This window comes from Nerophis ophidion, linkage group LG03 (genome assembly GCF_033978795.1).
Source record: "Nerophis ophidion isolate RoL-2023_Sa linkage group LG03, RoL_Noph_v1.0, whole genome shotgun sequence".
NCBI classification, from domain to species: domain Eukaryota; kingdom Metazoa; phylum Chordata; class Actinopteri; order Syngnathiformes; family Syngnathidae; genus Nerophis; species Nerophis ophidion.
The window spans coordinates 15,007,438-15,035,355 of NC_084613.1; the positions used below are offsets into that span (position 1 = coordinate 15,007,438).

At 39.2% G+C, this 27,918-nt stretch overlaps 1 protein-coding gene and 1 long non-coding RNA gene across 7 annotated transcripts in view; one reads left to right on the top strand and one right to left on the bottom strand.

Annotated features, from left to right (window-relative positions):
- Positions 1–10,808: 10,808 nt before the first annotated feature.
- Positions 10,809–27,918, bottom strand: part of iqub (IQ motif and ubiquitin domain containing) — a 34,008-nt gene continuing 16,898 nt past the window's right edge. For all 6 annotated transcript variants that reach the window (XM_061894361.1, XM_061894364.1, XM_061894363.1 and 3 more), the window contains 10 exons: positions 24,776–24,892; positions 23,017–23,192; positions 19,932–20,087; positions 19,656–19,866; positions 19,418–19,593; positions 17,659–17,829; positions 15,414–15,590; positions 15,108–15,356; positions 14,856–15,041; positions 10,809–11,293 (listed from right to left, as the gene is read on the bottom strand). In XM_061894361.1, coding sequence (XP_061750345.1) covers positions 11,132–11,293; positions 14,856–15,041; positions 15,108–15,356; positions 15,414–15,590; positions 17,659–17,829; positions 19,418–19,593; positions 19,656–19,866; positions 19,932–20,087; positions 23,017–23,192; positions 24,776–24,892 — 1,781 coding nt within the window. In that variant the 3' untranslated portion in view covers positions 10,809–11,131. The remainder of the gene's footprint in view (positions 11,294–14,855; positions 15,042–15,107; positions 15,357–15,413; positions 15,591–17,658; positions 17,830–19,417; positions 19,594–19,655; positions 19,867–19,931; positions 20,088–23,016; positions 23,193–24,775; positions 24,893–27,918) is intronic.
- On the top strand, positions 14,886–26,157 carry LOC133549189 (uncharacterized). Its single transcript, XR_009806042.1, has 4 exons — positions 14,886–15,365; positions 15,420–15,610; positions 17,667–17,851; positions 24,767–26,157. It is a non-coding gene; the product is annotated as an uncharacterized LOC133549189 (long non-coding RNA).

Below are 27,918 nucleotides of genomic sequence, written 5' to 3' on the forward strand. Positions count from 1 at the left end.
TTATACCGCTTGTCCTTTTTGGGATCACAAATATATAAGATAGTTTACTATTTAAATATAAATAAAAAAAATGTAAAAAGTTAATTTTGTGATTATATGTTTTTATATATAATTCATATTAAATAATACTAATTCATATTTTACCTCAATGTCTTAATCTTTTTCCGAGGTCGGGTCGCGGGGGCAGCAGCCTAAGCAGGGAAGCCCAGACTTTCCTCTCCCCAGCCACTTCGTCCAGCTCTTCCCGGGGGATCCCGAGGCGTTCCCAGGCCAGCCGGGAGAATTAGTCTTCCCAACTCGGATAAGCGGACGACAATGGATGGATGGTGTTAATCTTTATTAATTATAATTTATAATTTTTTAATATTAATACATACTTGTATTTATTTTATTACATGTTTTTTATATTTTTGTAAAAATTGAAATAAAATATATATTTTAGATAAAAGACATTTATATAATCCATTCAAATATAAATAAAGAAAAAAGTGTATTTTTTAAATATAAACCTATTTGTAACGATTACTTAATTACTTTGTTTTATACTTACTATTTATGTTTACTTCAATCTTAACTACTTTATATGTAATTTTATATTTTTTATGTTTAGACAAAATATATAAATTATATTTTTTATAATTAAATACATTTATGTCATTTATTTAAATGTAAATAAAGACTAAATAACAATATTTATATATTTCAAACGATTGACTTGAATACAATATTTTTACGTGATTACTTTGGTGTAGTTTAGGTCAACATGGAGGACATGGAACATGATTGCGTGCAGATGTGAGGACGTGCAGTGGAAAGTGTGATGAATTTTACTTTGCAAGCAGAGTACAGTATGTGGAATTACAACAAAGTGTTGAAAAAAAAAGTCTTCAAAGTGTTCTGCTGGAAGCACAGGATGATGATGATGAGGATTGTTCAGTGTGTGGGTTCTCAGCCTGTGGTCGCTTTACTGCATTTTCCAGATGTGATTTTTTTTTATTTTTATGATTTTATTAACATTGCCGCCTTATTGGATCAAGATGTGTTTTACATTTGGCTCAGTCTGCCTCGCGTTTCTGCTGACTCAACACTTGGGGCCGCTGGTACAGTAGACACGTGCGGGCCTGCAGCATGTCAACATGAGGGCTCGGCCAATAAAAGGATATCAGCGAATATGGCGATAGACACGGTATCGACGTGAATGAAAAATGTGTATGCAAGCCAGCTCGGTTGCATGAAGGAAGGCACTCGCTCTCTGGTAACCTAGCAACGCAGGAAGGTTCCATTGGTATGTTTTTCTTAATTTCCATAGGTCATTGAAAAATATATCAATAATTATCAGTATGGGCGGATAAAAAAGACTTATTGAGACAGTTTTCTGCCAAAACATTCACATGTGTGGTTTTCTACCCCAAAATTCATCTATTTATTCGATTTCTTCTTCTCCTCCAGATTTTGGCTCTACTTTCCACATTTGTCAGCCGATTCAAATCGTTCCAACTTCAAACTGTACAGCCTATTCGGGAATCGCGGGCTTTACCTTGACAAATTTTCAAAAATTCCCGGATTTTCCGGGACAGTTTTCCCATTCAAAATGAACAGACCATTTTCCAAACATCCACCATTTCCACATTTTTCCATCGATTCAAACCATTCCACCATCCTGGAAATTCAAACTATCTGTTAAGATCCGTACTCGGATTTTCTCCTATTATTGTTTCCATTGTTGTATCACTCCGTCATTCTACCTCTTATTTCCTGTTTGTTCCCCGTCACCACGGTCACTCATTAGTTCACCTGCTACTCACGGTACCGCACACCTGCTACAAATAATCACCTTCCCTTTGCAACCCTTCCTCTTTTCATTCTTCTGCCTGGGACTCTAGATTGTTCATACACAACAATCTAGAGTCCTTTTGCTTACATGCAATTTCTGTGTTATTCTGGCGAGCTCTCAAGCTGCGCAATTTTATTCATTCTTAGCTCTCATGCTAAGTGTTTTGTTTTCCCCTTTGTGTGCCTATGTGCCAGTTTAGTTTACTATTTGTTTATCCCAGCGTTCATGCTAGTGTATTTGGTTTGCATTTTCTTAGCTCCAGTATTTTTGTTCTCCAGCACCTTTTGTTAAATAAATCATTAGTTCATACCTTTTGCCGTGTTGTAATTTGACGCATCCTCGAAGGAACAATTCGGCATCACAATGCCGAATAGGCGTAACACTATCATTTTTCCCAAGTTCTAAAAAATTCCAGGATTTTCCAGAATTCCTGCTTTTCCAAAACCCCATTTTTTCTGGCGACTACTCCTCCCACATTTTTCAACCCACTTCAATCATTTTACCATCAACACATTCCTCTTAATCAGGAGAAAAAACAAAGTTGTTTTTTGAACTTGAAAAATTCACGGTTTTCCCGAATATCCAGGAATTTCTTAATACCATTTCTCAATTCAACACGATACTCCTTCAACATTCCTCGCCCAATTTGAAAAATTCTAACACTCGTTTAGACCATTTAAGTTTTCTTTAGTGAAGTGTGAAGTGAATTATATTTATATAGCGCTTTTCTCTAGTGACCGATTTTTATTTTATTTTATTTTAATCTTCTATTTTTTTCTCCCATTCCCCCCCCCTTGTTTACCTGTATCTCATCTTTTTTTGTAAGGGGCGCTGGAAGCCGGCAGACCCGTCAGCGAATCCTGTTCTGTCTCCCTGTAATGTTTGTCTAAACTTGAATGGGATTGTGCTGAACATTTTAATTTTCCTGAAGGAACTTTCTTGACGGAATAAATAAAGTACTATCTAATCTAATCAAAGCACTTTACATAGTGAAACCCAATATCTAAGTTACATTTAAACCAGTGTGGGTGGCACTGGGAGCAGGTGGGTAAAGTGTCTTGCCCAAGGACACAACGGCAGTGACTAGGATGGCGGAAGCGGGAATCGAACCTGCAACCCTCAAGTTGCTGGCACGGCCACTCTACCAACCGAGCTATGCCGCCCCTACCATTTACCATTTTCAAATAAATTCTCGCTTTTCCCGAAATTCCAAATTTTTTTCTGAAATTCCCATTGAAATCAATCTGACATTCTTCAAAGTTCCACAATTCCCAAATGTTTCATTTGATTAAAACTGTTCCAACTTCAAAAATATTCAGCCTGTTCAGGAATTGTGTGCTGTTCTTCAATAATTAAAAAAAAAATCCCGGATTTCCCATAATTCCGTTTTTTTTTTTTTTTTTTGCATTTTCCCCATTTAAAATGAATTGGCCATTTTTCAAACTTCCCCTATTCCCACATTCTTCACCCGATTCAAACCATTCCACCTTCAACAGATTCCACCATCCTAGAAATTCAAACTATCATTTTTCCAAGTTCAAAAAAATTCCAGGGTTTCCAGAACTGCTGCTTTTTCCAAAGCCCTATTTCCACTCTTTTTTTTCTGGCGACTACTTCTCCCACATTTTTCAACCCACTTCAACCGTTCCACCGTCAAAACATTCCTCCTAATCAGGACAAAAACTAAGTTGATTTTAGAACTGCTAGAAGCTGATTTTATTCCCAATCAGCCTGGTCACCCGTGGGATGTTCCAAATAAGTGTTTGACGAGCTGTTATGCCCGTTTGATTGTGGACCATTACTGACACCTTGTGGCGATGGGAAATGCTGCACGTCAATAGTTTGGCACTTCCGGTTTAGTTTGGACACTTCCGGTTTACGATGTTAGTTCAGTTCATAAAATAATGAGAAGTAGACGAGTTGTGTTAACTCTTACAAGCCTTGGAAAATATAAGTCTATAAGTAAACTGTTTAACTTGTTTATGTAACTCAATGCTAAGGTGGAAAGAGGCTAAATTTGATAGTAAGATGTGTATTGAAAAACGATTTTTGTGCACTATTTTAATGAATGTTTGAGGATTCAAAATGGCTGCCGTTCCCGTATTTCCAACATCGAAATAGTTTCAACACTCGGCAGTATTTGTTTGGTAATAATGCTGTATATTTGTGTAAAGCTAATGTTTACATATTGTGTATTACATTTCAGTTTGTTAATTGAATCATACAGCTTATACATTGTCATTGTGTGTATTTCAGTTTTACAAGAATAATAATAATAATAATAATAAAAATCCAGTGCAAGATCAACAACAATAAAGAGCCAAAATGGATTCATCTGCTTTGGAACTTTATTAGAATGTCCTGGATTGGTTGTTAGCTGTCTGCCAAGCTGTGTAACCTCAACACATTCAGTGAGGGCAGAACACGAGCATTCCTCAACCTTTTCAGTCGTTTTTGCCACTTGTGCCAGCTTTTTTGCAACATGTTGCAGGCATCGAATTCCAAATGTTCTAATATTTGCAAAAAAATTAAGTTTTACAGTTTGAATGTTAGTGAGTGTGAATGTTGTCTGTCTATCTGTGTTGGCCCTGCGATGAGGTGGCGACTTGTCCAGGGTGTACCCTGCCTTCCGCCCGATTGTAGCTGAGATAGGCGCCAGCGCCCCCCGCGACCCCGAAAGGGAATAAGCGGTAGAAAATGGATGGATGGGTTCTTGTATTTGCAGTCTAATCAATTAAATATAGGTGGAATTTTTTGGGCAAATCATTGTATTCTGTTTTTATTTACCATTTACAAAATGTGCCAACCTCACTGGTTTTGGGGTTTGTACTTATTAATTAATACAATTTAAATACTCATTAAGAAATCCTCTTAATATTTTACATAATTAAAACAATCTGTGATTTTTTTTAATAAATTGTAATATTGTTCAGTTAATGCTAATGATTTATTTTACAGTAAGGCTTTCTATCCATCCATCCATCCATTTTCTACCGCTTTCTCCCTTACGGGGTCGCGGGGGGCGCTGGCGCCTATCTCAGCTACAATCGGGCGGAAGGCGGGGTACACACTGGACAAGTCGCCACCTCATCGCAGGGCCAACACAGATAGACAGACAACATTCACACTCACATTCACACACTAGGGCCAATTTAGTGTTGCCAATCAACCTATCCTATGAAACTAAAAATGTATCCTAAAATAGGCAGTAGCAAAAACATAACACACGGTTTAGTCTGTAAAAACAAGCTTCTGCCCTGTCGTGACAAACTTGATATATGCCAGTTACGTTTTTACTACGGTTAGAACGATAATGACGATGATAACTACAGTAAAATGTCATTTGGCTCGAGTAAGTTACACTTCAGGGCGTTTGCTGCCCTCTAGTGGACACTTTGTGTCAGTGCAGCGAGTCTGGGCAGGATGGCGCCTTCATGCTTCGGCCAAAGGTTTTCTCCTCTTATTTCCACATTTCACCTTCGGAATAAAGGCAGCTTTGGGGGATGACGTCACACTAACACCAATAAATGTTTATTATTAGCAATAATGTGTGTTTTAGTATTGTGTAGTGCAGTGTTTACTAACCATTTTTGGGCTAAGGGGCGGCCAGAAAATATATTTGTCAGCCGTGGGCCGCACTCAGTTTGTAATACACTTTTCCACCACTTGTGGCAGTAATGACAATAGCAAATAAACACGAGCTAAAATCACAGACGTATCTTAAACGCCAAAAATATGACTAAAATGGTGAATCTGTATTTCATTTGCACTTTAATTTTATTGTGAGTTTACTGAAGAAACAATCATTGTAATTGTGTATATATAAAATCTGACGATAGAGGGAACCCCTCATGAAACAGTTCTCTAGAGATGAAGTAGTCTTGTGATTTTTCCCACACCTACATATATATATATATATATATATATATATATATTTTTTTTTTTTTTAAATAAAAATAAAATAAGAATTTGCCGTAATAAAAATGTGTGTATAAAAAAATGTGAATATTAGAGTAAATTTGATTTTAAAAAGTGAATCCAAATGCTGATTTTTCTTTCTTTTCTTTGTTTCTTGTCCATTTGCCAGTCGGGTAAATCCCAATTTGCATGCGCAAATCGGTTCTTTACGTTAAAAAGACTCGCTTCGTTCACAAATGTCACATCTCCAATTAGGAATCAGTTCTTTACGTTAAAAAGACTTGCTTCGTGCACAAATGTCACATCTCCAATTAGGAACCAGGTGTTCGGTGGGAGATTGTGCGTTTTTTTTTTTTCTTTCCCCTACCTCTTCACTCACACTCAAACCTCTAGTGTGAGAGTTCAGTCCATAGTGGGGCCAGCAGGGGATCATCATGGGTGGAGACAAGTCAGCCACTTATGCAAAGAGGAGTGGTTCATCCCGTGTCCAGACTTGGAGCAGCTAGCCTATCCTCCATGGAAATGCTGATCTGTGGCCACCTGATAACCTCTCCATGCAAGAGAGGAGGGCAGAGCAGAAAAGAGGGACGGCAGATCAACCGATCTTAAAGGGGGGGTCTATTTAAAGGCAAGAGTATACAAATGAGTTTTAAAATGGGACTTTAATGCTTCTACTGAGGTAGCATCTCGAACTGTTACTGGTCGAACATTCAAGAGTACTGGAGCCTGAATAGTAAATGCTCTATAGCCCTGTCTATAGAGACTATAGTCTATAGCAGGGGTCACCAACGCGGTGCCCGCGGGCACCAGGAAGCCCGTAAGGACCAGATGAGTCGCCCGCTGGCCTGTTCCAAAAATAGCTCAAATAGCAGCACTTACCAGTGAGCTGCCTCTATTTTTTTAATGTTATTTATTTACCAGCAAGCTGGTCTCGCTTTGCTCAACATTTTTAATTCTAAGAGAGACAAAACTCAAATAGAATTTGAAAATCCAAGAAAATATTTTAAAGACTTGGTCTTCACTTGTTCAAATAAATTTATATTTAATTTTTTAGTTTGCTTTTCATAACTTTCAGAAAGACAATTTTAGACAAAAAATACAACCTTAAAAATGATTTTAAGATTTTTAAACACATGTACTATTTTATATTTTAAATTCCTTCCTTTTCATTCCTGACCATTTAAATCAATGTTCAAGTAAATTATTTTTTTGTTTATTGTAAAGAATAATCAATACATTTTAATTTAATTCTTCATTTTAGCTTCTGTTTTTTCGACGAAGAATATTTGTGAAATATTTCTTCAAACTTATTATTATTAAAAGTAAAAAAATCTATTCTGGCAAATCTAGAAAATCTTTAGAATCAAATTTAAATCTTATTTCAAAGTCTTTAGAATTTCTTTTAAAATTTTTGTTCTGGAAAATCTAAAAGAAATAATTATTTGTCTTTGTTAGAAATATAGCTTGGTCCAATTAGTGATATATATTTTAACAAAGTGCAGATTGGATTTTCAACCTATTTAAAACATGTTCTAAATTCTAAAATTAATCTTAATCAGGAAAAATTACTAATAATGTTCCATAAATTATTTTTTTAATTTTTTCAAAAAGATTCAAATTAGCTAGTTTTTCTCTTCATTTTTTTCGGTTGAATTTTGAATTTTAAAGAGTCAAAATTGAAGATAAACTATGTTTCACAATTTAATTGTCATTATTTTCGTGTTTTCTCCTCTTTTAAACCGTTCAATTAAGTGTTTTTTTAATAATTTATTCTCTACAAAAAACCTTCCGTAAAAGGAAAAAAAATGTACGACGGAATGACAGACAGAAATACCCATTTTTTTTATATATATAGATTTATTTATTAAAGGTAAATTGAGGAAATTGGCTATTTCTGGCAATTTATTTAAGTGTGTATCAAACTGGTAGCCCTTCGCATTAATCAGTACCCAAGAAGTAGCTCTTGGTTTCTAAAAGGTTGGTGACCCCTGGTTTATAGAGTTTTTGGGGCTCTGGGAGTCACTAATAAGCCGGAGTTCTTAGAACACAGATTTCCGGCTGGTACATATGGTACAATACAATCATCCGTTGAATATTTTATATGTCAGTAGTAAAACCTTAGCAGCAATAAACACATCTTATAGCGAGCACAACTCACACTTCATGGAAGAAGGTGTTGATAATCCTATCTCCCAAGGGATTGATGTCCGACCCTGGGATCATCTGGAATTCCTTCAGGGATTGCCAGCTCCAAATCGCATTCCTGCTTCTTCACTTTTAAACAAAACTTGAAGTTCCTCACTCTTGTTGCATGATTCAGCCCCGCTACTATTTGCCTGCACTTGTATTACTTTCAGCGAAGACTGGGGTCGGCAACCCAAAACGGCGAAAGAGCCACATTGGACCAAAAATACCCCCCAAAAATCTGTCTGGAGCCGCAAAAAAAATCAAGCACCTTATATACAGTGGGGCAAAAAAGTATTTAGTCAGCCACCGATTGTGCAAGTTCTCCCACTTAAAATGATGACAGAGGTCTGTAATTTTCATCATAGGTACACTTCAACTGTGAGAGACAGAATGTGAAAAAAAATCCAGGAATTCACATTTTAGGAATTTAAAATAATTTATTTGTAAATTATGGTGGAAAATAAGTATTTGGTCAACCATTCAAAGCTTTCACTGATGGAAAGAGGCTTTGGCTCAAAATCTCACGATACATGGCCCCATTCATTCTTTCCTTAACACGGATCAATCGTCCTGTCCCCTTAGCAGAAAAACAGCCCCAAAGCATGATGTTTCCACCCCCATGCTTCACAGTAGGTATGGTGTTCTTGGGGTGCAACTCAGTATTCTTCTTCCTCCAAACACGACAAGTTGAGTTTATACCAAAATGGATACATGGATGATACAGCAGAGGATTGGGAGAATGTCATGTGGTCAGATGAAACCAAAATAGAACTTTTTGGTATAAACTCAACTTGTCGTGTTTGGAGGAAGAAGAATACTGGGAAAGGGACAAGCGGTACAAAATGGATGGATGGATGGGAAACATGTCCTGGAAAACCTGGAATTTTTAGAAATCTGGGAATGTTTGGAATTTGTCAAGGGAAAGCCCGCTATTCCCGAATAGGCTGAACAGTTTGAAGTTGGAACTGCTTGAAACGGCTGAAAAATGTGGAAATAATGTAAGTTTGAAAAATGCCCAATTAATTTTGAATGGGAAAAATGTCCTGGAAAACCTGGAATTCTGTGAAATCTGGGAATTTTTGGAATTTGTCAAGGGAAAGCCAGCGATTCCCAAATAGGCTGAACAGTTTAAAGTTGGAACGGCTTGAATCGGCTGAAAAATGTGGAAATAGTGAAAGTTTGAAAAATGGCAAATTAATTTTGAATGGAAAACATGTCCTGGAAAACCTGGAAATCTGGGATTTTTTGGAATTTGTCAAGGGAAAGCCCGTGATTTGAAGTTGGAACGGCTTGAATCGGCTGAAAAATGTGGAAATAGTGAAAGTTTGAAAAATGGCCAATTAATTTTGAATGCGAGTGTGAATGTTGTCTATCTGTGTTGGCCCTGCGATGAGGTGGCAACTTGTCCAGGGTGTACCCCGCCTTCCGCCCGAATGCAGCTGAGATAGGCGTCAGAGACCCACCCCGACCCCAAAAGGGACAAGCGGTAGAAAATAGATGGATGGATGGGAAACATGTCCTGGAAAACCTGGAATTCTTAGAAATCTGGGAATTTTTGGAATTTGTCAAGAGAAAGCCCGCTATTCCCAAATAGGCTGAACATTTTGGAGTTGGAACTGCTTGAAACGGCTGAAAAATGTGGAAATAGTGAAAGTTTGAAAAATGGACAATTAACAATTTTGAATGGGAAAAATGTCCTGGAAAACCTGGAATTCTGTGAAATCGGGGAATTTTTGGAATTTGTCAAGGGAAAGCCCACAATGCCCAAATAGGCTGAACAGTTTGAAGTTGGAACGGCTTGAATCGGCTGAAAAATGTGGAAATAGTGAAAGTTTGAAAAATGGCCAATTAATTTTGAATGGAAAACATGTCCTGGAAAACCTGGAATTGTGGGAAATCTGGGAATTTTTGGAATTTGTCAAGGAAAAGCCTGCGATTCCAGAATAGGGTGAACAGTTTAAAGTTGGAACGGCTTGAATCGGCTGAAAAATGTGGAAATAGTGAAAGTTTGAAAAATGGCCAATTCATTTTGAATGTGAGTGTGAAAGTTGTCTGTCTATTTGTGTTGGCCGTGCGATGGGGTGGCAACTTGTCCAGGGTGTACGCCGCTTTCCGAGATAGGCGCCAGCGACCCCCCGCAACCCCAAAAGGGACAAGCGGTAGAAAATGGATGGATGGAAGGATGGGAAACATGTCCTGGAAAATCTGGAATTCTTGGAAATCCGGGAATTTGGGGATTTTGTCAAGGGAAAACCTGCCATTCCCAAATAGGCTGAACAGTTTGAAGTTGGAACGGCTTGAATCGGCTGAAAAATGTGGAAATAGTAAAAGTTTGAAAAATGGCCAATTCATTTTGAATGGGAAACATGTCCTAGAAAACCTGGAATTTTTGGAAACCTGGGAATTTTTGGAATTTGTCAGGGGAAAGCCCGCGATTCCTGAATAGGCTGAACAGTTTGAAGTTGGAACGGCTTGACTCGGCTGAAAAATGTGGAAATAGGGAAAGTTTGAAAAATGGCCAATTAATTTTGAATGAGAAACATGTCCTGGAAAACCTGGAATTCTGGTAATTTTTGGAATTTCTCTAGGAAAAGCCTGCGATTCCCGAATAGGCTGAACAGTTTAAAGTTGGAACGGCTTGAATCGGCTGAAAAATGTGGAAATAGTGAAAGTTTGAAAAATAGCCAATTCATTTTGAATGGAAAACATGTCCTGGAAAACCTGGATTTCTGGGAAATCTGGGATTTTTTTTCAAGGGAAAGCCCACTATTCCCGAATAGGCTGAACCGTTTGAAGTTGGACCGGCTTGAATCGGGTGACAAATGTGGAAGGTAGAGCGCGCCAAAATCGGGAGAATAATATGAAAAAGCATATGTGTGAAGGCTTTGGAGCGTTCACACAATAATAAGTGAATCCTGCTCAGTGAAGATATCCAGCTTTATTTATTTTAAATGTGTTATTTTGTACTACAAAAATAAATAATTGCACACTTTCTTGCTCGGTAATTTGTTTTCGTACAAAGTAAGCACTAGATATATGCAAGTTGATTTAAAAAAGTGTGAAAGAAGTTGTAACTGAGGGGGGGCTCAAAATGAAATATACTTCGAGCTGGCCGCACATTTTTTGAAAAAGTAGCCATAGACTTAGCGGTGAGAAGATCATGTATGTGGTCAAGGACTCACGGCGGGGCTGTCAGTTGGTCTTCCCTTTAATGCGCCCCGACGCAAACAACTTGCCGTACTTGGCGATGGTGGCTTTGGGCGCCTGCGTCACCATGGTGGGGATCTGGTTGTACTGGCGGCGAGCCAGCAGGTGCTTGTGTTCCACGCTGTGGATGACAGGTGCGTCGTACACCTGAAAGAGACACACCCCTCGTCAGTAACGGCTGCTTTACGCTCCTCCGACACAAAAACATGACCGCCAACGTCGCCTCCAGGATTCTTTACGTGGACGAAAATATCTCCATTTGTGGCAGCTTTTTCAGAAAGTTGCGGAAAAAGTGTTTTATGGTATAAAATACTGTATTTCCTTGAATTGCCGCCAGGGCGCTAAATAATTTAAAACCTCTTCTTACTCCTGCGCTTACCAAAGGCGTGCGGTAAAAGTAAGCATGCGCTAATTATTTTAAAACCTCTTCTCCTTCCAAGATGGTTGCAGGTATCAAAATTCATAATTTTTGGGATTAAACAAAACAAAATTAGTTACAAAGTTATTATAAAATCTTATTATGCTAATGTTAGCATGATGACCTACGACAAAACTAGCATTCTTCTAACATGGTGCCGAAATTAGTTAGATGGCTAGCATAAAATGTTAGCAGGCTAACATTAACATGCCAATATAAGAGATATTAGCCTACTTTCAAGATGGTGCCAGGTATCAAAATTCAGAATTTTTAGGTTTAAACAAACAAAATTAATTAGAAAATGCACTACCGTATTTCCTTGAGTTACCGTCGGGGCGCTAATTAATTTAAAACCTCTTCTCACTCCTGCGCTTACCAAAGGCATGCGGTAAAAGTAAGCATGCGCTAATTATTTTAAAACCTCTTCTCGCTTCAACACTAACCAAAGGCATGCAGTAAAAATTTGAGTGTGATGTAAGCTTGGACCTTAAATCCTACTGAATAGCTCTTAATCTTCTTCCCTTTATGCGATTTCAAATTACCGGTATTGAAATCAGCCTCTTCCATTTTGAAAATAATGACGGGAAGTGTCACTCGTGACCAGGCGGTAATTCAAGGCAGGCGCATACTAGATGCCCTGCGGCAATTCAAGGAAATATGGTACTTTTTAAACAAAATAAACATCCTGACATGAAAATTATTCCATAACTCTTTTAATTGATTACATTTAATTACAATAAAATATTAAACATATTTAATAATCAACTTTAAGTTAAAGTACCAATGATTGTCACACACACACACTAGATGTGGCAAAATGATTCTCTGCATTTTGACCCTTCACCCTTAATCACCCCCTAGGCGGTGAGGGGAGCAGTGAGCAGCAGCGGTGGCTGCGGCCAGGAATAATTTTTGGGGATTTAACCCCCAATTCCAACCCTTGATGCTGAGTGCCAAGCAGGGAGGTAATGGCTCCCATTTTTATAGTCTTTGGTATGACTCAGTTTGAACTTTTTGTATTGTTCCTCAGTAAATTCACCAAAACGTCACCGTGGAGTTATTGAGTCCGTTTGGTTTATGTCCATAATGATGACTTCTGTTTTGTCTGGTCAGCCGTTCTACTGCCTTGTTACAGACAGCGTTTGGAAACAATTAAGGTATGTAAATAAATATTTCTGTGTAAATAACTCATTTCACAACATATATATTTGTGGTTTATAGTCCGGTGCGTCTTATATATGGAAACATTTTTTCCTTTTGAAATTTAGTGGGTGTGGTTAATATACCGAGAGACGATGAGAGCTTATCATCACACTCCAACATCTCTAACCTGTACAGTGCAAAAACTGAAATCAAAGTAAGATTAAATATCTTAAATAATATTTTCTTATTTTTTGTCTGATAAGATACTTCTTCTCACTAAGCAGATTTTATGTTAGTGTTTTACTTGTTTTAAGGGTTTTGGTCCTAAATGATCTCAGTAAGATATTACAGGTTGTTGCTGATATTTTATGACCTAAAACATGCTTGAAACTAGAAGATCAACTGTGGCAAAGCTGTGTCATCAACACTCACAAAGTATAAACTACTATTTAAAGTAATCATTTCTTATTTCCGTAGTGGATCTAACTCTCACTGTTACGTTAGATCCACTTTGGACTGGACTCTCAATATTATGTTAAATCCACTACGGACTGGACTCTCACTGTTATGTTAGATCCACTATAGACTGGACTTTCACAATATCATGTTAGACCCGCTCGACATCCATTGCTTTCGGTCTCATTTGCGGTCCTCTCCAAGGTTTCTCAGAGTCATTGTCACCTACGTCCCACTTGGGTGAGTTTTTCCTTGCCCTGATGTGGGTTCTGTACCACGGATGTCGTTGTGGCTTGTTCACCCCTTTGAGACACATGTGATTTAGGGCTATATAAATAAACATTGATTTATCTATTGATTGATTGTTTTGGAAAGTCTTGACAAGCCAAATGTTTTGTTCTACTGGCAGATCATTTTGCTTAGTTCAAATAAAATACCCTTCATTTCTGTATTTTTTTTTTTCTTGTTTTTGAACACTAACTTTTATGCACTGTAAACGCTGCCTCTTTGCGAGGTGAAAACGGAAATATTTTGTCTAATTCCTGGAGGGACTGCCTAAATGGAGAAAAGAAAGATCTGAATATGTATCCGGAGTATGTAGTGTAAAAAGGCTCATTGTCATTTCTATATTATTATTTATTTCACTAACCGTTTCTTTGCTATCACTTGTACCAGTGGTTCTCAAATGGGGGTACGCGTACCCCTGGGGGTATTTGAACGTATGCCAAGGGGTACGTGAGATTTTTTTTAGAAATACTCTAAAAATAGCAACCATTCAAAAATCCTTTATGAATATATTTATTGAATAATACTTCAATGTAAGTTCATAAACTGTGAAAAGAAATGCAACAATACAATATTCAGTGTTGACAGCTAGATTTTTTTGTGGACATGTTCCATATTAATGTTAAAGATTTCTTTTTTTGTGAAGAAATGTTTAGAATTAAGTTAATGAATTCAGATGGATCTCTATTACAATCCCAAAAGAGGGCACTTTAAGTTGATGATTACTTCTATGTGTAGAAATCTGTATTTATAATTGAATTAGTTGTTTATTATTTTTCGACAAGTTTTTTGTTATTTTTTTTTAACTTTTTTTCCAAATAGTTCAAGAAACACCACTACAAATGATCAATATTTTGCACTGTTATACAATTTAATAAATCCGAAACTGATGACATAGTGCTGTATTTTTGCTTCTTTATCTCTTTTTTTCAACCAAAAATGCTTTGCTCTGATTAGGGGGTACTTGAATTAAAAAAATGTACATCACTGAAAAAAGGTTGAGAACCACTGACTTGTACGATCATATTTGTACATATCGTATGTGCTGGTGTCGTTCTATTGTTTTTCTTTTTGTTATTGTTGTGTTTGCTGTTGTTGTTTTTGTCTCTCTGTCTAATCCTCCTCTCATCCCCACAATTTCCCCCTGTCTTCCTTTTTTTCTCTTTCTATCCCCTCCTGCTCCAGCCCGGCTGCACCAAATGATAATATAAATACATTTAATAAAGTCAAATTCAAATAAGGCAACAAGAGAAGTATCCTACACTTCTCTTTTGTAAAGTAAATCTGAACAACCAATATGGGCATTTAAATCAACTATGATTTGCCTGAGAAGCTGGACAGGACAAAAAAAAAAAAAGAATATGTATTCAGAGGCCGTCCATGTGGGCCTGGTGAAGACCACCTCACCTTGTGCACGTCCTCCACCTGCAGGTGAGCGGCCACCTCCTCCTTGCTGAGCAGGAGGCAGTTCCAGGGGCTCCAGTCCTTGTGGCGTTCCCACCGGACCAGCGCCAAGCTGTAGGGGTCGCTGCAGGCGCTGAGGGCCGAGCGGGCGCCCCAGATCACCTCCACCAGGTACTGCAGGTCCTCCACCTGACGCACACGGACGCCTTTTAGGCTGCGGGCGAGAGCGAGTGGGAGAGCGGGGAGGAGGCTGACCTGCAGGAGGAAGGGGATGGTGTTGTCCTTGTTGAGGACCAGCTCGTTGTCCCGCAGTCTCTTCAGCATGTTCTTGTAGCAGGAGAAGTCGTCACGGCTCCCGGCGATGTTTCTCAGTCTGGTGCAGTCCAGACAGCGCCGGCCCAGGTGGGCTTTGGCGCACGAGCGGAACTGGGAGGAGCACAGGTAGCGCTGGCAGCCGTGGCAGAGGAAGACGTCGTTTTTCAGCATGGAGGGGCTCTTAGGCACCTGAGGAAGGTTCTGTTAGTTCTCATGGATACCATGGTGACTCATGCAAGACTTTACTTTCAGGTGCTTGGCCACTTCAGGGTTGAATCCCGGGGTCCTGATGAACTGGAGGAAGAGTGTGGAAAGTCTCTTCCTCAGACCCTCCAGGTTGGTCGACTTGACCTGACGTCTCATCAGGTCTTCCTCCCGGTGCAGCAATTCCACGATGTCTCGTGTCAGCTGACACGGGTGCTCCTGCCCAATGGACCATTAAGGTGATGCCAGTCATTTTTACATAGATCTATACAGATAGATTAGATCTATCTATACAGACAGATATACAAACCCCGTTTCCAAATCATTTTCAACCCATATTAAGTTGAATGCACTACAAAGACAAGATATTTGATGTTCAAACTCATCAACTTTATTTTTTTTTTGCAAATAATAATTAACTTAGAATTTCATGGCTGCAACACGTGCCAAAGTAGTTGAGAAAGGGCATGTTCACCACTGTGTTACATCACCTTTTCTTTTAACAACACTCAAAAAACGTTTGGGAACTGAGGAAACTAATTGTTGAAGCTTTGAAAGTGGAATTCTTTCCCATTCTTGTTTTATGTAGAGCTTCAGTCGTTCAACAGTCCGGGGTCTCCGCTGTCGTATTTTATTCTTCATAATGCGCCACACATTTTCAATGGGAGACAGGTCCGGACTACAGACATGCCAGTCTAGTACCCGTACTCTTTTACTACGAAGCCACGTTGTTGTAACACATGGCTTGGCATTGTCTTGCTGAAATAAGCAGGGGCGTCCATGATAACGTTACTTGGATGGCAACATATGTTGCTCCAAAACCTGTTTGTACCTTTCAGCATTAATGGTGCCTTCACAGATGTGTAAGTTACCCATGCCTTGGGCACTAATACACCCCCATACCATCACAGATGCTGGCTTTTGAACTTTGCGCCTATAACAATCCGGATGATTATTTTCCTCTTTGGTCCGGAGGACACAACATCCACAGTTTGCAAAAACTATTTGAAATAGTGACTCGTCAGACCACAGAACACTTTTCCACTTTGCATCAGTCCATCTTAGATGAGTTCGGGCCCAGCAAAGCCAGCAGCGTTTCTGGGTGTTGTTGATAAATTGCTTTGACTTTACATAGTTGAGTTTTAACTTGCACTTACAGATGTAGCGACAAACTGTAGTTACTGACAGTGGTTTGCTGGAGTGTTCTCGAGCCCATGTGGTGATATCCTTTACACACTGATGTCAGTTTATGATGCATAGCTTATGATAATGGATATCATCACTTATGTGTAGTGATTTGTCCAGATTCTCTGAATCTTTTGATGATATTACAGACCTTAGATGTTGAAATTCCTAAATTTCTTGCGATTGCACTTTGAGAAACGTTGTTCTTAAACTGTTTGACTATTTGCTCACGCAGTTGTGGAAAAAGGGGTGTACCTCGCCCCATCCTTTCTTGTGAAAGACTGAACATTTTTTGGGAAGCTGTTTTTATACCCAATCATGGCACCCACCTGTTCCCAATTAACCTGCACACCTGTGGGATGTTCCAAATAAGTGTTTGATGAGCATTCCTCAGCTTTCTCAGTCTTTTTGCCACTTGTGCCAGCTTTTTAAAAACACGTTGCAGGCATCAAATTCCAAATGAGCTAATATTTGCAAAAAAAAAATTGTTTTCCAGTTCAAACGTCAAGTATCTTATTTTTGCAGTCTATTCAATTGAATATAGCTTGAAAAGGATTTGCAAATCATTGTATTTTGTTTTTATTTACGATTTACACAACATGTAAAGCGGAGTAGATTAAGTAAAAAAAAAAATTTGATTGATTACCATACTTCCCAATCAAAATGTAAAACATATGTAATGACATGAAATACATATATTTTGTTCTGTTAGAAAGGAGAAAAACAAATACATTTAGTAAGAAAAGATAAAGTACTTTTTGACACATAATATTTCCAGGCTTTAGCGGGGCATATAAAATGATAGGGCGGACCAGATCCATCCCCGGACATTGACCTTGACACCTGTAAATTAATAATAATAATGTGTCCGAAGATAGCGATTTTATCGTAATAACACGCGTTGATGATACAGTACATTCTCGCTGCGTCCCGCATATTTGATAGAATAAAGGACGTCATTTACAAGTATTATTATCATTGGAGGATGAAGGAACATCCAAACATGATACAATACGTGTGTGTGTGTGTGTGTGTGTGTGTGTGTGTGTGTGTGTGTGTGTGTGTGTGTGTGTGTGTGTGTGTGTGTGTGTGTTTGTTGCACCTCCACAGTCTGCTTGAGGCATAGCAGGATGTCCAGCCTCTGCTCCTGGCTGATGGGCGACATGGCCACACAGTCGTAAAGATCTCCCAGCTCTCGGGCCCTGATGGTGTCAGGAGTGTCCATCTCGATCAGGCGGCCGTCTGCCGCTCGCCACTGATGAGGCGTGGACGACTGACGCACGCCACGACACGCAGTTAGTATACAATGAGTACAACACACTCACAACTCAGGGTACTTACATTGTTGAATGCACCAACAGTCCTACTAACTAAAAAAGTACTCCTTTTAGAACGATTAATACAGAAAAACTACCTCAAAAACATGATTTTACTCCGGTATTATTACTTTATTCTGACATTTTTCCTGTAAAATATGACTGAATTGTTGCTATATTCAGGCTCTAATATTATCTTCATGCAACATATTCTACGGAGATATTTTACTTTTTAACTTACAAAATAAGATGTCGTTGTTGTGACAAAAAATTTTAACTCTTTGCTCACGTTCAATTATTTTCCCTAAATGTTATACTTTTAAGACTGCAAAATGAGTCTTTAAAAGAAACCTTGGAATACTGCAACTTTAAAAAAACTACTTTATCCTTTTACTATATTCTTCTAACATTGCAACTTTTATTTTTAACTTAATTTTTTTGTATTGTTACAAAAAAAAAGGATTTTAATCTTATAATATTTTTATTTCTGTAACATTATATCTTTTAAAAAAGTTTTTAATATTTTAACATTGCAAATTTAAATTTTCATTTTTGGTAACGTTCCAAAAAAACAAAAAAACAAAATTTTTATTTCTTATAATTTTACGACTTTTTATTTTTGTAAAATTGCATTATTTAAAAGGATTTTATTCTTGAAACATTGGAACTTTTTGTTTTTTATTTTTCATAACGTTACAACTTAAGAAAGTTTTTATTCTTGTAACATGCTACTTTTTTGTAACAATACAACTTTAAAAAAAAAGGATTTTATTCTTGTAACATTGCAACTTTTTTATAACGGTGCATCTTTTAAAAAAATGTTTTATTCTTGTAACAATGAAACTTAATTTTTTTATTTAGTCATAACATTACAACTTTTTGAAAAAATGATTTTGATTCCTGTAACATTGCACCTTTTTATTTCTTAATTTGTTGTAACATTACAACTTTAAAAAAAATGTATTCTTGTAACATACACTTTAAAAAATGTTTTTAATTTTTGTAACGTGAATCTTTTAAAAAGTGTATTTTCTATTGCTTGTACCGTCACTCTGGCTAGCATCCTTTACACTCACCCCCTAAATCTCACTCGGATCCGGGTGACGGCAACATTGAAACCCACGGAGGCGATCATGTGGACTACCGAGCTAAAAGCCCGGGCTACCAACTCGATAGCCAGGATTGCTCTTGAAATGGTCATTGAGTGAGATTTTACAAACAGACTGGCCTGCGTTACTCTCAACCCCCCCAAGGCTCACTCTAATCTGGGTCACGGCACCATTGTAACCCACGGAAAATTGAACCCCGGTTGTCCACACAAAAGGCAATCGTGCTGACTTCTGAGCTAAAAGTCCATGAGGTTTTGCTAACGTGCACAAGGCCCAGACACACGGACTGGCCTGCGGTACTCCCACCCCGTAAACCTCATTCGGATCCGGGTCACGGCACCACTGCAGCCCACGTGGTTTCAGCCTTTTCCGTTCCCGGACTGCCGGGCCATCAACTGGTTCGCCATTACATTTGCGAGCGTGTGTGACCGCTGACCTTGTCCAGGAACTTCCTGACAGCTTTGTTGTAGTTGTTGCTCCTGATGGCGATGCCGTGGCGCCCGATGGTGGCGATGTACTGCGTCTCCTGCTCCAACAGCGAACAGAGGGCGGCCTTCCTCTCGGAGCCTCGCAGAGTGGTGTTGATCTGGTGCTCCTTGTCACTCCTCCACTCTGAGTGGCACACACACCGTGGAGTCACAGACACACACACACGTGCGCAACCTTCCACCTACTCTCCAGGGCGTGGTACAGCAGGTTGAGGTCCTCCCTCTTCTGCGGCTGGCTCCAGCGGTTGCGGCTGTCCTGCATCTGCTCCTCCCTCTCCTCCCGCCTCCTCCTCTCCTGGAGGTCCATCCAGGCCAGCCGCCGGTCGCGCTGTCTCCTCAGACGTTCCACCGCCCGGGTGCTGAGCCAGCGGCGAATGTGCGCCTGCAGTCGTATCACCTGCAAGGCAGACAACGCCGTCTGGATCGCGCCGTCAACGTCGGCGGTATTTACCGGTCCCTCACGGCGTTCAGTCGGGTGGAGTGGTATTCGTCGGCCGTGATGTAACCTCTCGGGCTGAGCAGCTTGTCCGTGAGGTTGGAGATGTAACAGCCGACACTGGTCATCTGCGTGGTGACGCTGGACGGGCACTGCTGGGGCTCGGAGATCAGGTCCACAGTCTGAGGGGATGTAAGAGTCCATAAAAACTCTACTTCCCTCTCCTTTGCTTTTGCAAACTGAATACACCTTAATCTGTTTTTTGTCTTAAAACAGTGGTTCTTAACCTTGTTGGAGGTACCGAACCCCGCCAGTTTCATATGCGCATTTGCCGAACCCTTCTTTAGTGAAAAATAAAATGTTTTTTCTTAATTTAATGATGTTACTATATTAAAGAAATACTAATAAAGATATATCTTACAAACAGAAAGTTACAGGAAAGTACACATGATCCCATGTTTACATCTCATTGTGCAACATGTGAATGTGTTAGTGCATGGGTGTCAAACTCTGGCCCGCGGGCCAAATTTGGCCCACCGTGTAATTTCATTTGGCCCTTGAGGCAATATCAAATTAACATTAGAGCTGGCCCGCCGCTGTAACACCGCATTCACCACTAATACTCATACTTGTCAACCCTCCCGATTTTCCCGGGAGACTCCTGAAGTTCAGTGCCCCTCCCAATTTCTCCCGATTTCCACCCGGACAATAATATTGGGGGCGGGCCGTAAAAGCATTGCCTTTGGCGTTCTCTACATGTCGCCACGTCCGCTTTTCCTCCATACAAACCGCCTGCCAGCCCACTCACATAATATATGCGGCTCATACACACACACAAGTGTATGCAAGGCATACTTGGTCAACAGCCATACAGGTCACACTGAAGGTGGCCGTATAAACAACTTTAAAACTGTTACAAATATACGTCACACTGGGAACCCACAGCAAACAAGAATGACAAACGCATTTCGGGAGAACATCCGCACCGTAACACAACATAAACACAACCAAACAAATACCCAGAACCCCTTGCATCACTAAATCTTCCGGGATGCTACAATATACACCCCCGCTACCACCAAACCCCGCCCCAACTCAAACCCACCGCCGAAAAGAGGCATTCAATTTGTATTTTTATTTTATTTGATATGCCATTGATATTTTTTAATTATTATTATTTAAAACTCGATTTTGCATGTCACTATAAAGTTACATAAGCCTTACTTGGTCAATATTCAATGCAAAACTTGTTTGGGCCCCTATTAAAGGATTAACTTGTTCAACCTCGGCCCGCGGCTTCGTTCAGTTTTAAATTTTGGCCCACTCTGTATTTGAGTTTGACACGCCTGTGTTAGTGGGACATAAATACGATATCTGAAAGGGGTACAAAATATTTCCAACCCCACCTTGTACAGAGCTCATGAAAAACAATGTTTTTGTTTTTTGTCATTGTAAGTGTGCCAAAACACTTATATTAGAAAATAATGTCATGGAAATGACTGCTGTCATTTGATTATAATAATAAAACATTGAACTTGTTATTTAGTCAGGTTTGGACGGAGGCTCCGTCGAACCCCTGAGGCCGACTGACCTAACCCCTAGGGTTCGATCGAACCCAGGTTAAGAACCACTGTCTTAAAACATGCAAAACACAAATATCTGAGATAGCCTTTTAGTTGTTTTTTGTTTCGTCTTTTCTGTTCTCAAACATGTCCGAAATAAGTGCTTACAATTAGGGATGGGTAGCGTTCACATTTGAACCAATACGGTGCTAATTCCCACTGCCTGGGAATCGATACAGACGATACCAATTGTTGGTACTTTGTATGCAAATAATTACACACAAAAAATGGAGGGCTTCACGGGGGCGGAGGGGTTAGTGCGTCTGCCTCACAATACAAAGGTCCTGAGTAGTCAGGGTTCAATCCCGGCCTCGGGAACTTTCTGTGTGGAGTTTGCATGTCCTCCCCGTGAATGCGTGGGTTCCCTCCGGGTACTCCGGCTTCCTCCCACTTCCAAAGACATGCACCTGGGGATAGGTTGATTGGCAACACTAGTGTGTTATTGGGAGTGTGAATATTGTCTGTCTATCTGTGTTGGCCCTGCGATGAGTTGGTGACTTGTCCAGGGTGTACTCCGCCTGCCGCCCGATTGTACCTGAGATAGGCACCAGGGCCCCCCACGACCCCAAAGGGGAATAAGCGGTAGAAAATGGATGGATGAAAAACATGAGAAAATTCCTGCGGAAATGTTAACGGGCCTGTTATCCGTGCCCTGAACCTCTAGCCTGGGGTCGATCGATCCTTCTAAAACGGCGCCAAGTATCCAAACCAATGTTTTTTTATTAGGTAGGAACATACAAAATTAGCACACTAGCTAATACAAAATATGTTAGCATACACACAAGATGGCATAAATCATTATTTTTAGATTTAAATCATATACATTTAGCTAAACAGCGAGCATAAAATGTTAGCATGCTAACATAAGAGACGCTAACATACTTCTACGATGCGGCAAAGTATGAAAAAACACGATTTTTTTAAGTTAAAACATACAAAATTAGCGATAAAGCTAGCATGATGACAAGTCAGTGTACTTCTAAAATAGCGCCAAGGACTAAGATGTGCTATTTTTAGCCTTAAACATACAAAATTAGTTAAATGGCTAGCATTTAACTAAATTAATAAAAATACAATTAAAAAAACAATTTACAAACACAAGCTATGGGATGACTTAATAGGAAACATGAGGAAATGTAACCCCGGAAGTAAATGAGTCATCCCATAGCTTGTGTTTGTAAATTATTTTTTTAATTTTATTTTTAAAATATAGCGTTAACAAAACGTCTGTATTTTTATAAGATAGTGTTATATTTTTACAATATAGCGTTAATAAAACATCTGTATTAATCATGACCCCGGAAGTAAATGGGGGGGAGGTTTTTGTTTCGGGGAAGAAATTTGGCGTGACAGCGCCAAGTATCAAAAACCATGAATTTAAAGTTTAAGCTCACAAAACTAGCTAAAAAGTTAGCATGCTAACAGTTAGCATGCGCTAAAAGCAGGTATTATCCCATCTTGTGGTGGATTTTCCCTCCGAGTCGTGTACCTGCATGTCACGGCTGAACACGACCACCCCTCGGTCGGGCCTCCTCCTGGGTCGAGTCTGGGCCGCGGCATGGTGGTATTCTGTGCCCAGCAACTTGTGCCTGTAGCCGCCCAGGAAGTCTTTTTCCTGGCAGGCACGCTCGATCTCCACCGGCACCTTGTGGACAGCGCCATCATCTGGGCCATGAAAGACACATGTATACTTAATACCTCTACCCAGTAAAAGTAGTAAGTACTCAGGAACAGATGCAAACTTACTAATTCCACCCAGTAAAAGTAGTAAGTACACAAGAAGACGTGTACTTAATACCTCAACCCATTAAAAGTAGTAAGTACACAGGAACACATACATACTTACTAATTCTACGCAGTAAAAGTAGTAAGTGCACAGGAAAACATGTGTACTTAATACCTCTACCCAGTAAAAGTAGTAAGTACACAGGAACACATGTGTACTTACAAGTTCTACCCAGTAAAAGTAGTAAATTCACAGGAACACATGCGTATCTACTAATTCCACTAATTAGAGTAGGAACACGAGTGCCTACTACCGCTACCCAGTGAAAGTAGTAAGTACACAGGAACACATGCGTACTTACGAGTTCTACCCAGTAAAAGTAGTAAGTACACAAAAACACATGCGTACTTACTAATTCTATCCAGTAAATGTAGTAAGTACACAGGAACACAAGTATACTTAATACCTCTACCCAGTAAAAGTAGTAGGTACTCAGGAATGCGTGCATATTTCTTAATTATACCCAGTAAAAGTACTAAGTACACAGGAACACATGTGTAGGTTATACCTCTACCTTGTAAAAGTAGTAAGTACACAGGAACGCATGCCTACTTACTAGTTCTACCCAGTAAAAGTAGTAAGTACACAGGAACGCATGCATACTTACTAATTCTACCTGGTAAAAGTAGTAAGTACACAGAAACATATGCATACTTACCAATTCCACTAATTAGAGTAGGGACACAGGAACACATGAGTGCTTACTACCTCTACCCAGTTAAATTAGTAAGTACACAGGAACGCAAGCATACTTACTAGTTCAACCCAGTAAAATTAGTAAGGACACAGGAACACATGTGTACTTAATACCTCTACCCAGTAAAAGTAGTAAGTACATAGGAACACATGCGTACTTACGAGTTCTACCCAGTAAAAGTAGTATGTACACAGGAACACATGCGTACTTATGAATTCTACCCAGTAAAAGTAGTAAGTGCACAGGAACACGTGTACTTAATACCTCCTCCCAGTAAAAGTAGTAAATACTCAGGAACGCATGCATACTTCCTAATTCTACCCAGTAAAAGTAGTAAGTACACAGGAACACGTGTACTTAATACCTCTGCCCAGTAAAAGTAGTAAGTACTCAGGAACGCATGCATACTTACTAATTATACCCAGTACAAGTAGTAAGTACACAGGAACACATGTGTACTTAGTACCTCTACTCAGTAAAAGTAGAAAGTACTCAGGAACGCATGCATACTTACTAATTCCACCTAGTAAAAGTAATAAGTACACAGGAAGATATGCGTACTTACTAAATCCACTAATTAGAGTTGGAACACAGGAACACATGAGTGTTTACTACCTCTACCCAGTGAAAGTAGTAAGTACACAGAGGAACACATTTGTATACTTACTACTTGTACCCAGGACAGTGTAAATACTTCACATTTGGGTACTTTAAAAAGTGTCAAGAACATTTGAATAACTTTTTTTTTTTTTTAAGCGTCCTTACCAGTCTGCAGGTTGGCATCGGTGACGTGGGGCGTGTCTTCCTGCTCTGCCACGGTGACGGCGCCGGGAGGCAAGTCGCTGACCTCTGCTACGCTCTTCTCGTCCTCCGCCATTGTGCCTGAAACACACATGCAATGACTTCATGTTCATTCAAGACACAACATCCTCCCGTCGTAAAATGTCAGAATAGAATGAATGGATGTGTGAATAAATGAATGTGTGAATGAATGAACGGATGTGTGAATAAATGAGTGAATGGATGTGAATGAATATGTGAATGTATGAATGAATGGACGTGTGAATGAATGAATGTGTGAATAAATGAATATGTGAATGAATGTGTGAATAAATGAATGAATGGATGTGTGAATAAATAAATGAATGGATGTGTGAATGAATGAATATAATGTGTGAATAAATGAATGAAAGGACGTGTGAATGAATGAATGGATGTGTAAATGAATGAATGGATGTGTGAATGAATGTATGAAATTAATGTGTGAATGAATGGACGTGTGAATGAATGAATGAATGGATGTGTGAATTAATATCTGAATGAATGTATGGAATGAATGGACGTGTGACTGAATGGATATGTGAATAAATGACTGATGTGTGAATATATGAAATTAATATGTGAATGAATGAATGGATACGTGAATAAATGACTGATGTGTGAATATATGAAATTAATGTGTGAATAAATGAATGGACGTATGAATGAATGAGTGGATGTGTGAATGAATGGATGGATTTATGAATGAATATGCGAATGAATGAATGTATGAAATTAATGTATGAATGAATGGACGTGTGAAGGAATGGATGTGTGAATAAATGAATGAATGGATGTGTGAATTAATGTGCCAAATTAATGAATGGATGTATGAATGAATATGTGAATGAATGAATGTATGAAATTAATGTATGAATGAATGGATGTGTGAATAAATGAATGAATGGATGTATGAATGAAAGTGTGAATGAATAGACGTGTGAATGTGCGAATGAATGAATGGATGTGTGAATGAATATGCGAATGAATTAATGTATGAAATGAATGTTTGAATAAATGAGTGGACGTGTGAATGAATATGTGAATGAATTAATGTATGAAATGAATATGTGAATGAAGGAATGCATGAAGGAATGAGCCCTAAAACAATTAAAAAGGCTTTTTGCAAATGTTGCACTATGCAGTAGATTGTACGATGCCCATTGGGGCGGTACAGCTCGGTTGGTAGAGTGGCCGTGCCAGCAACTTGAGGGTTCCAGGTTTGATTCCCGCTTCTGCCATCCTAGTCCCTGCCGTTGTGTCCTTGGGCAAGACACTTTACCCACCTGCTCCCAATGCCACCCACACTGGTTTAAATGTAACTTAGATATTGGGTTTCACTATGTAAAGCGCTTTGAGTCACTAGAGAAATGCGCTAAATAAATATAACTCACTTAACTTCACATTCATTGTCAATGGGGAGAAAATTCCAGGAAAACCGGGAATTTGGGGAAAGGGAAAACATGTTTTGTGTTCCATATATGTGAAGAGTAGTGTGGGTAGATGGTGGAACAGTCAGAATCGGGTTTAAAAATGGAGCAAAATGTAGAGAATTTAGGGCATTGTAGAACTATGAATACGTCCATTCATTTGAATGGGAAGTTCCTGGAAATTTGGAGATTTCTGAAAATATTAATACGAGCCCAATTGTACTGTAGATGATAGTAATGGCTGCGATGAGGTGGCGACTTGTCCAGGGTGTACCCCGCCTACCGCACGAATGCAGCTGAGATAGGCTCCAGCGACCCCAAAAGGGACAAGCGGTTGTAAATGGATGGATGGATGATAGGAATGGGTTGGTGTTGGAATTTTTGGAATCGCTCGAGAAATGTTGATGTCGTAACAGTTTGAATTGAGAAAGGGTGTTTCGGAATTCATGGAAATTCAGGGAAAACCAGGAATTTGTACGAGAAAAAAAAAAAAGGAGCATTTGTTGTTCCAAGTAAGTGGAATGTCTTGTAGGTAGAAAACCAGGAATCTTTAAATGAGTCGGTGTGATAGAACTTTTTGAAAAGGTTGAAAAATGTTGAAGTATGTTATGATCTGTGGTCTGGATCATGTTGTTTGTTATTTTCTGTTAGTTTTGGACTCTTTTATTTCCTGTTTACGCTCCCTTGTTTAGTTACCATGACGACTCATTAGTTTCACCTGCCTCATGTGTTCGGATCACGCACCTGCTCTAATCAGAGACTATTATTTAAGCCTGTTTTGTCAGTTAGTTGTGCTGGCGACATTGCTCCTTTCACGATAGTTCATGCTGCTCCTTTTCATGCCTCAGTAAGTGTTATTTGTTCCAAGCCATAGTTTATGTTGTTTGTTTCATGCCACAGTTTTGTGTTTTCTCCACGCCGTAGTGTATGTTTCTTCATATTTTTTAAAGTAAATAATAAAAAATGTTCCTACCTTCCCGCCCGGTCCAGAGTAGTCCGTTTGCATCCCGGGAGAACAAACCCCGCAGCAAGCTACGACCCCTCCCCCCCACCCCGTCCCGTCATGACAACATACTAACAATTTGAATTGGTATTTCAGAAGTCCTGGAATTTCTAGAAAAATACATGAATTTCCACGGGAAAAAAAATAGGAACATTTTTTGTCCCAACTAATGTTTGGAAAGAGTTCCAAAAAAAAAGTCAAAAATTGGTCGAAAAAAGTGGACTTTGAACATTTTTCAGGGATAGTTTGATAGTTTCACCAGGTTTGATTGAATGATGAATCCCACTTCTCTTTGAGCGCTTTGAGTGTCTAGAAAAGCGCGATATAAATCTAAGTTATTATAGTTGAAAATAGGGCTTTGGAAAACTGGAAATTCCTGGAATTTTGCTAGTCTGATGGTCCAAGGTGAAAGGAGTGTGTGGATGGTGGAACAGTTCGAATCGGTTGGAAGTTGGAAAAATGGCCCGTTCATTTTCAATGGGCAAAATGAACCGGGAATTCTGGGTAATCTGTTTTTGTTTTTGTTTTGTTTTTCATATTTGGGGAGTTCACGATTCCCGGCCGAGCGGAATATTTAGATACTCAGTCTGGACCAGCTTCAGCCAAACCTCCAGCTCTAATTTAGAGACATGTACAGGATTTTCAGCTCCTGGATA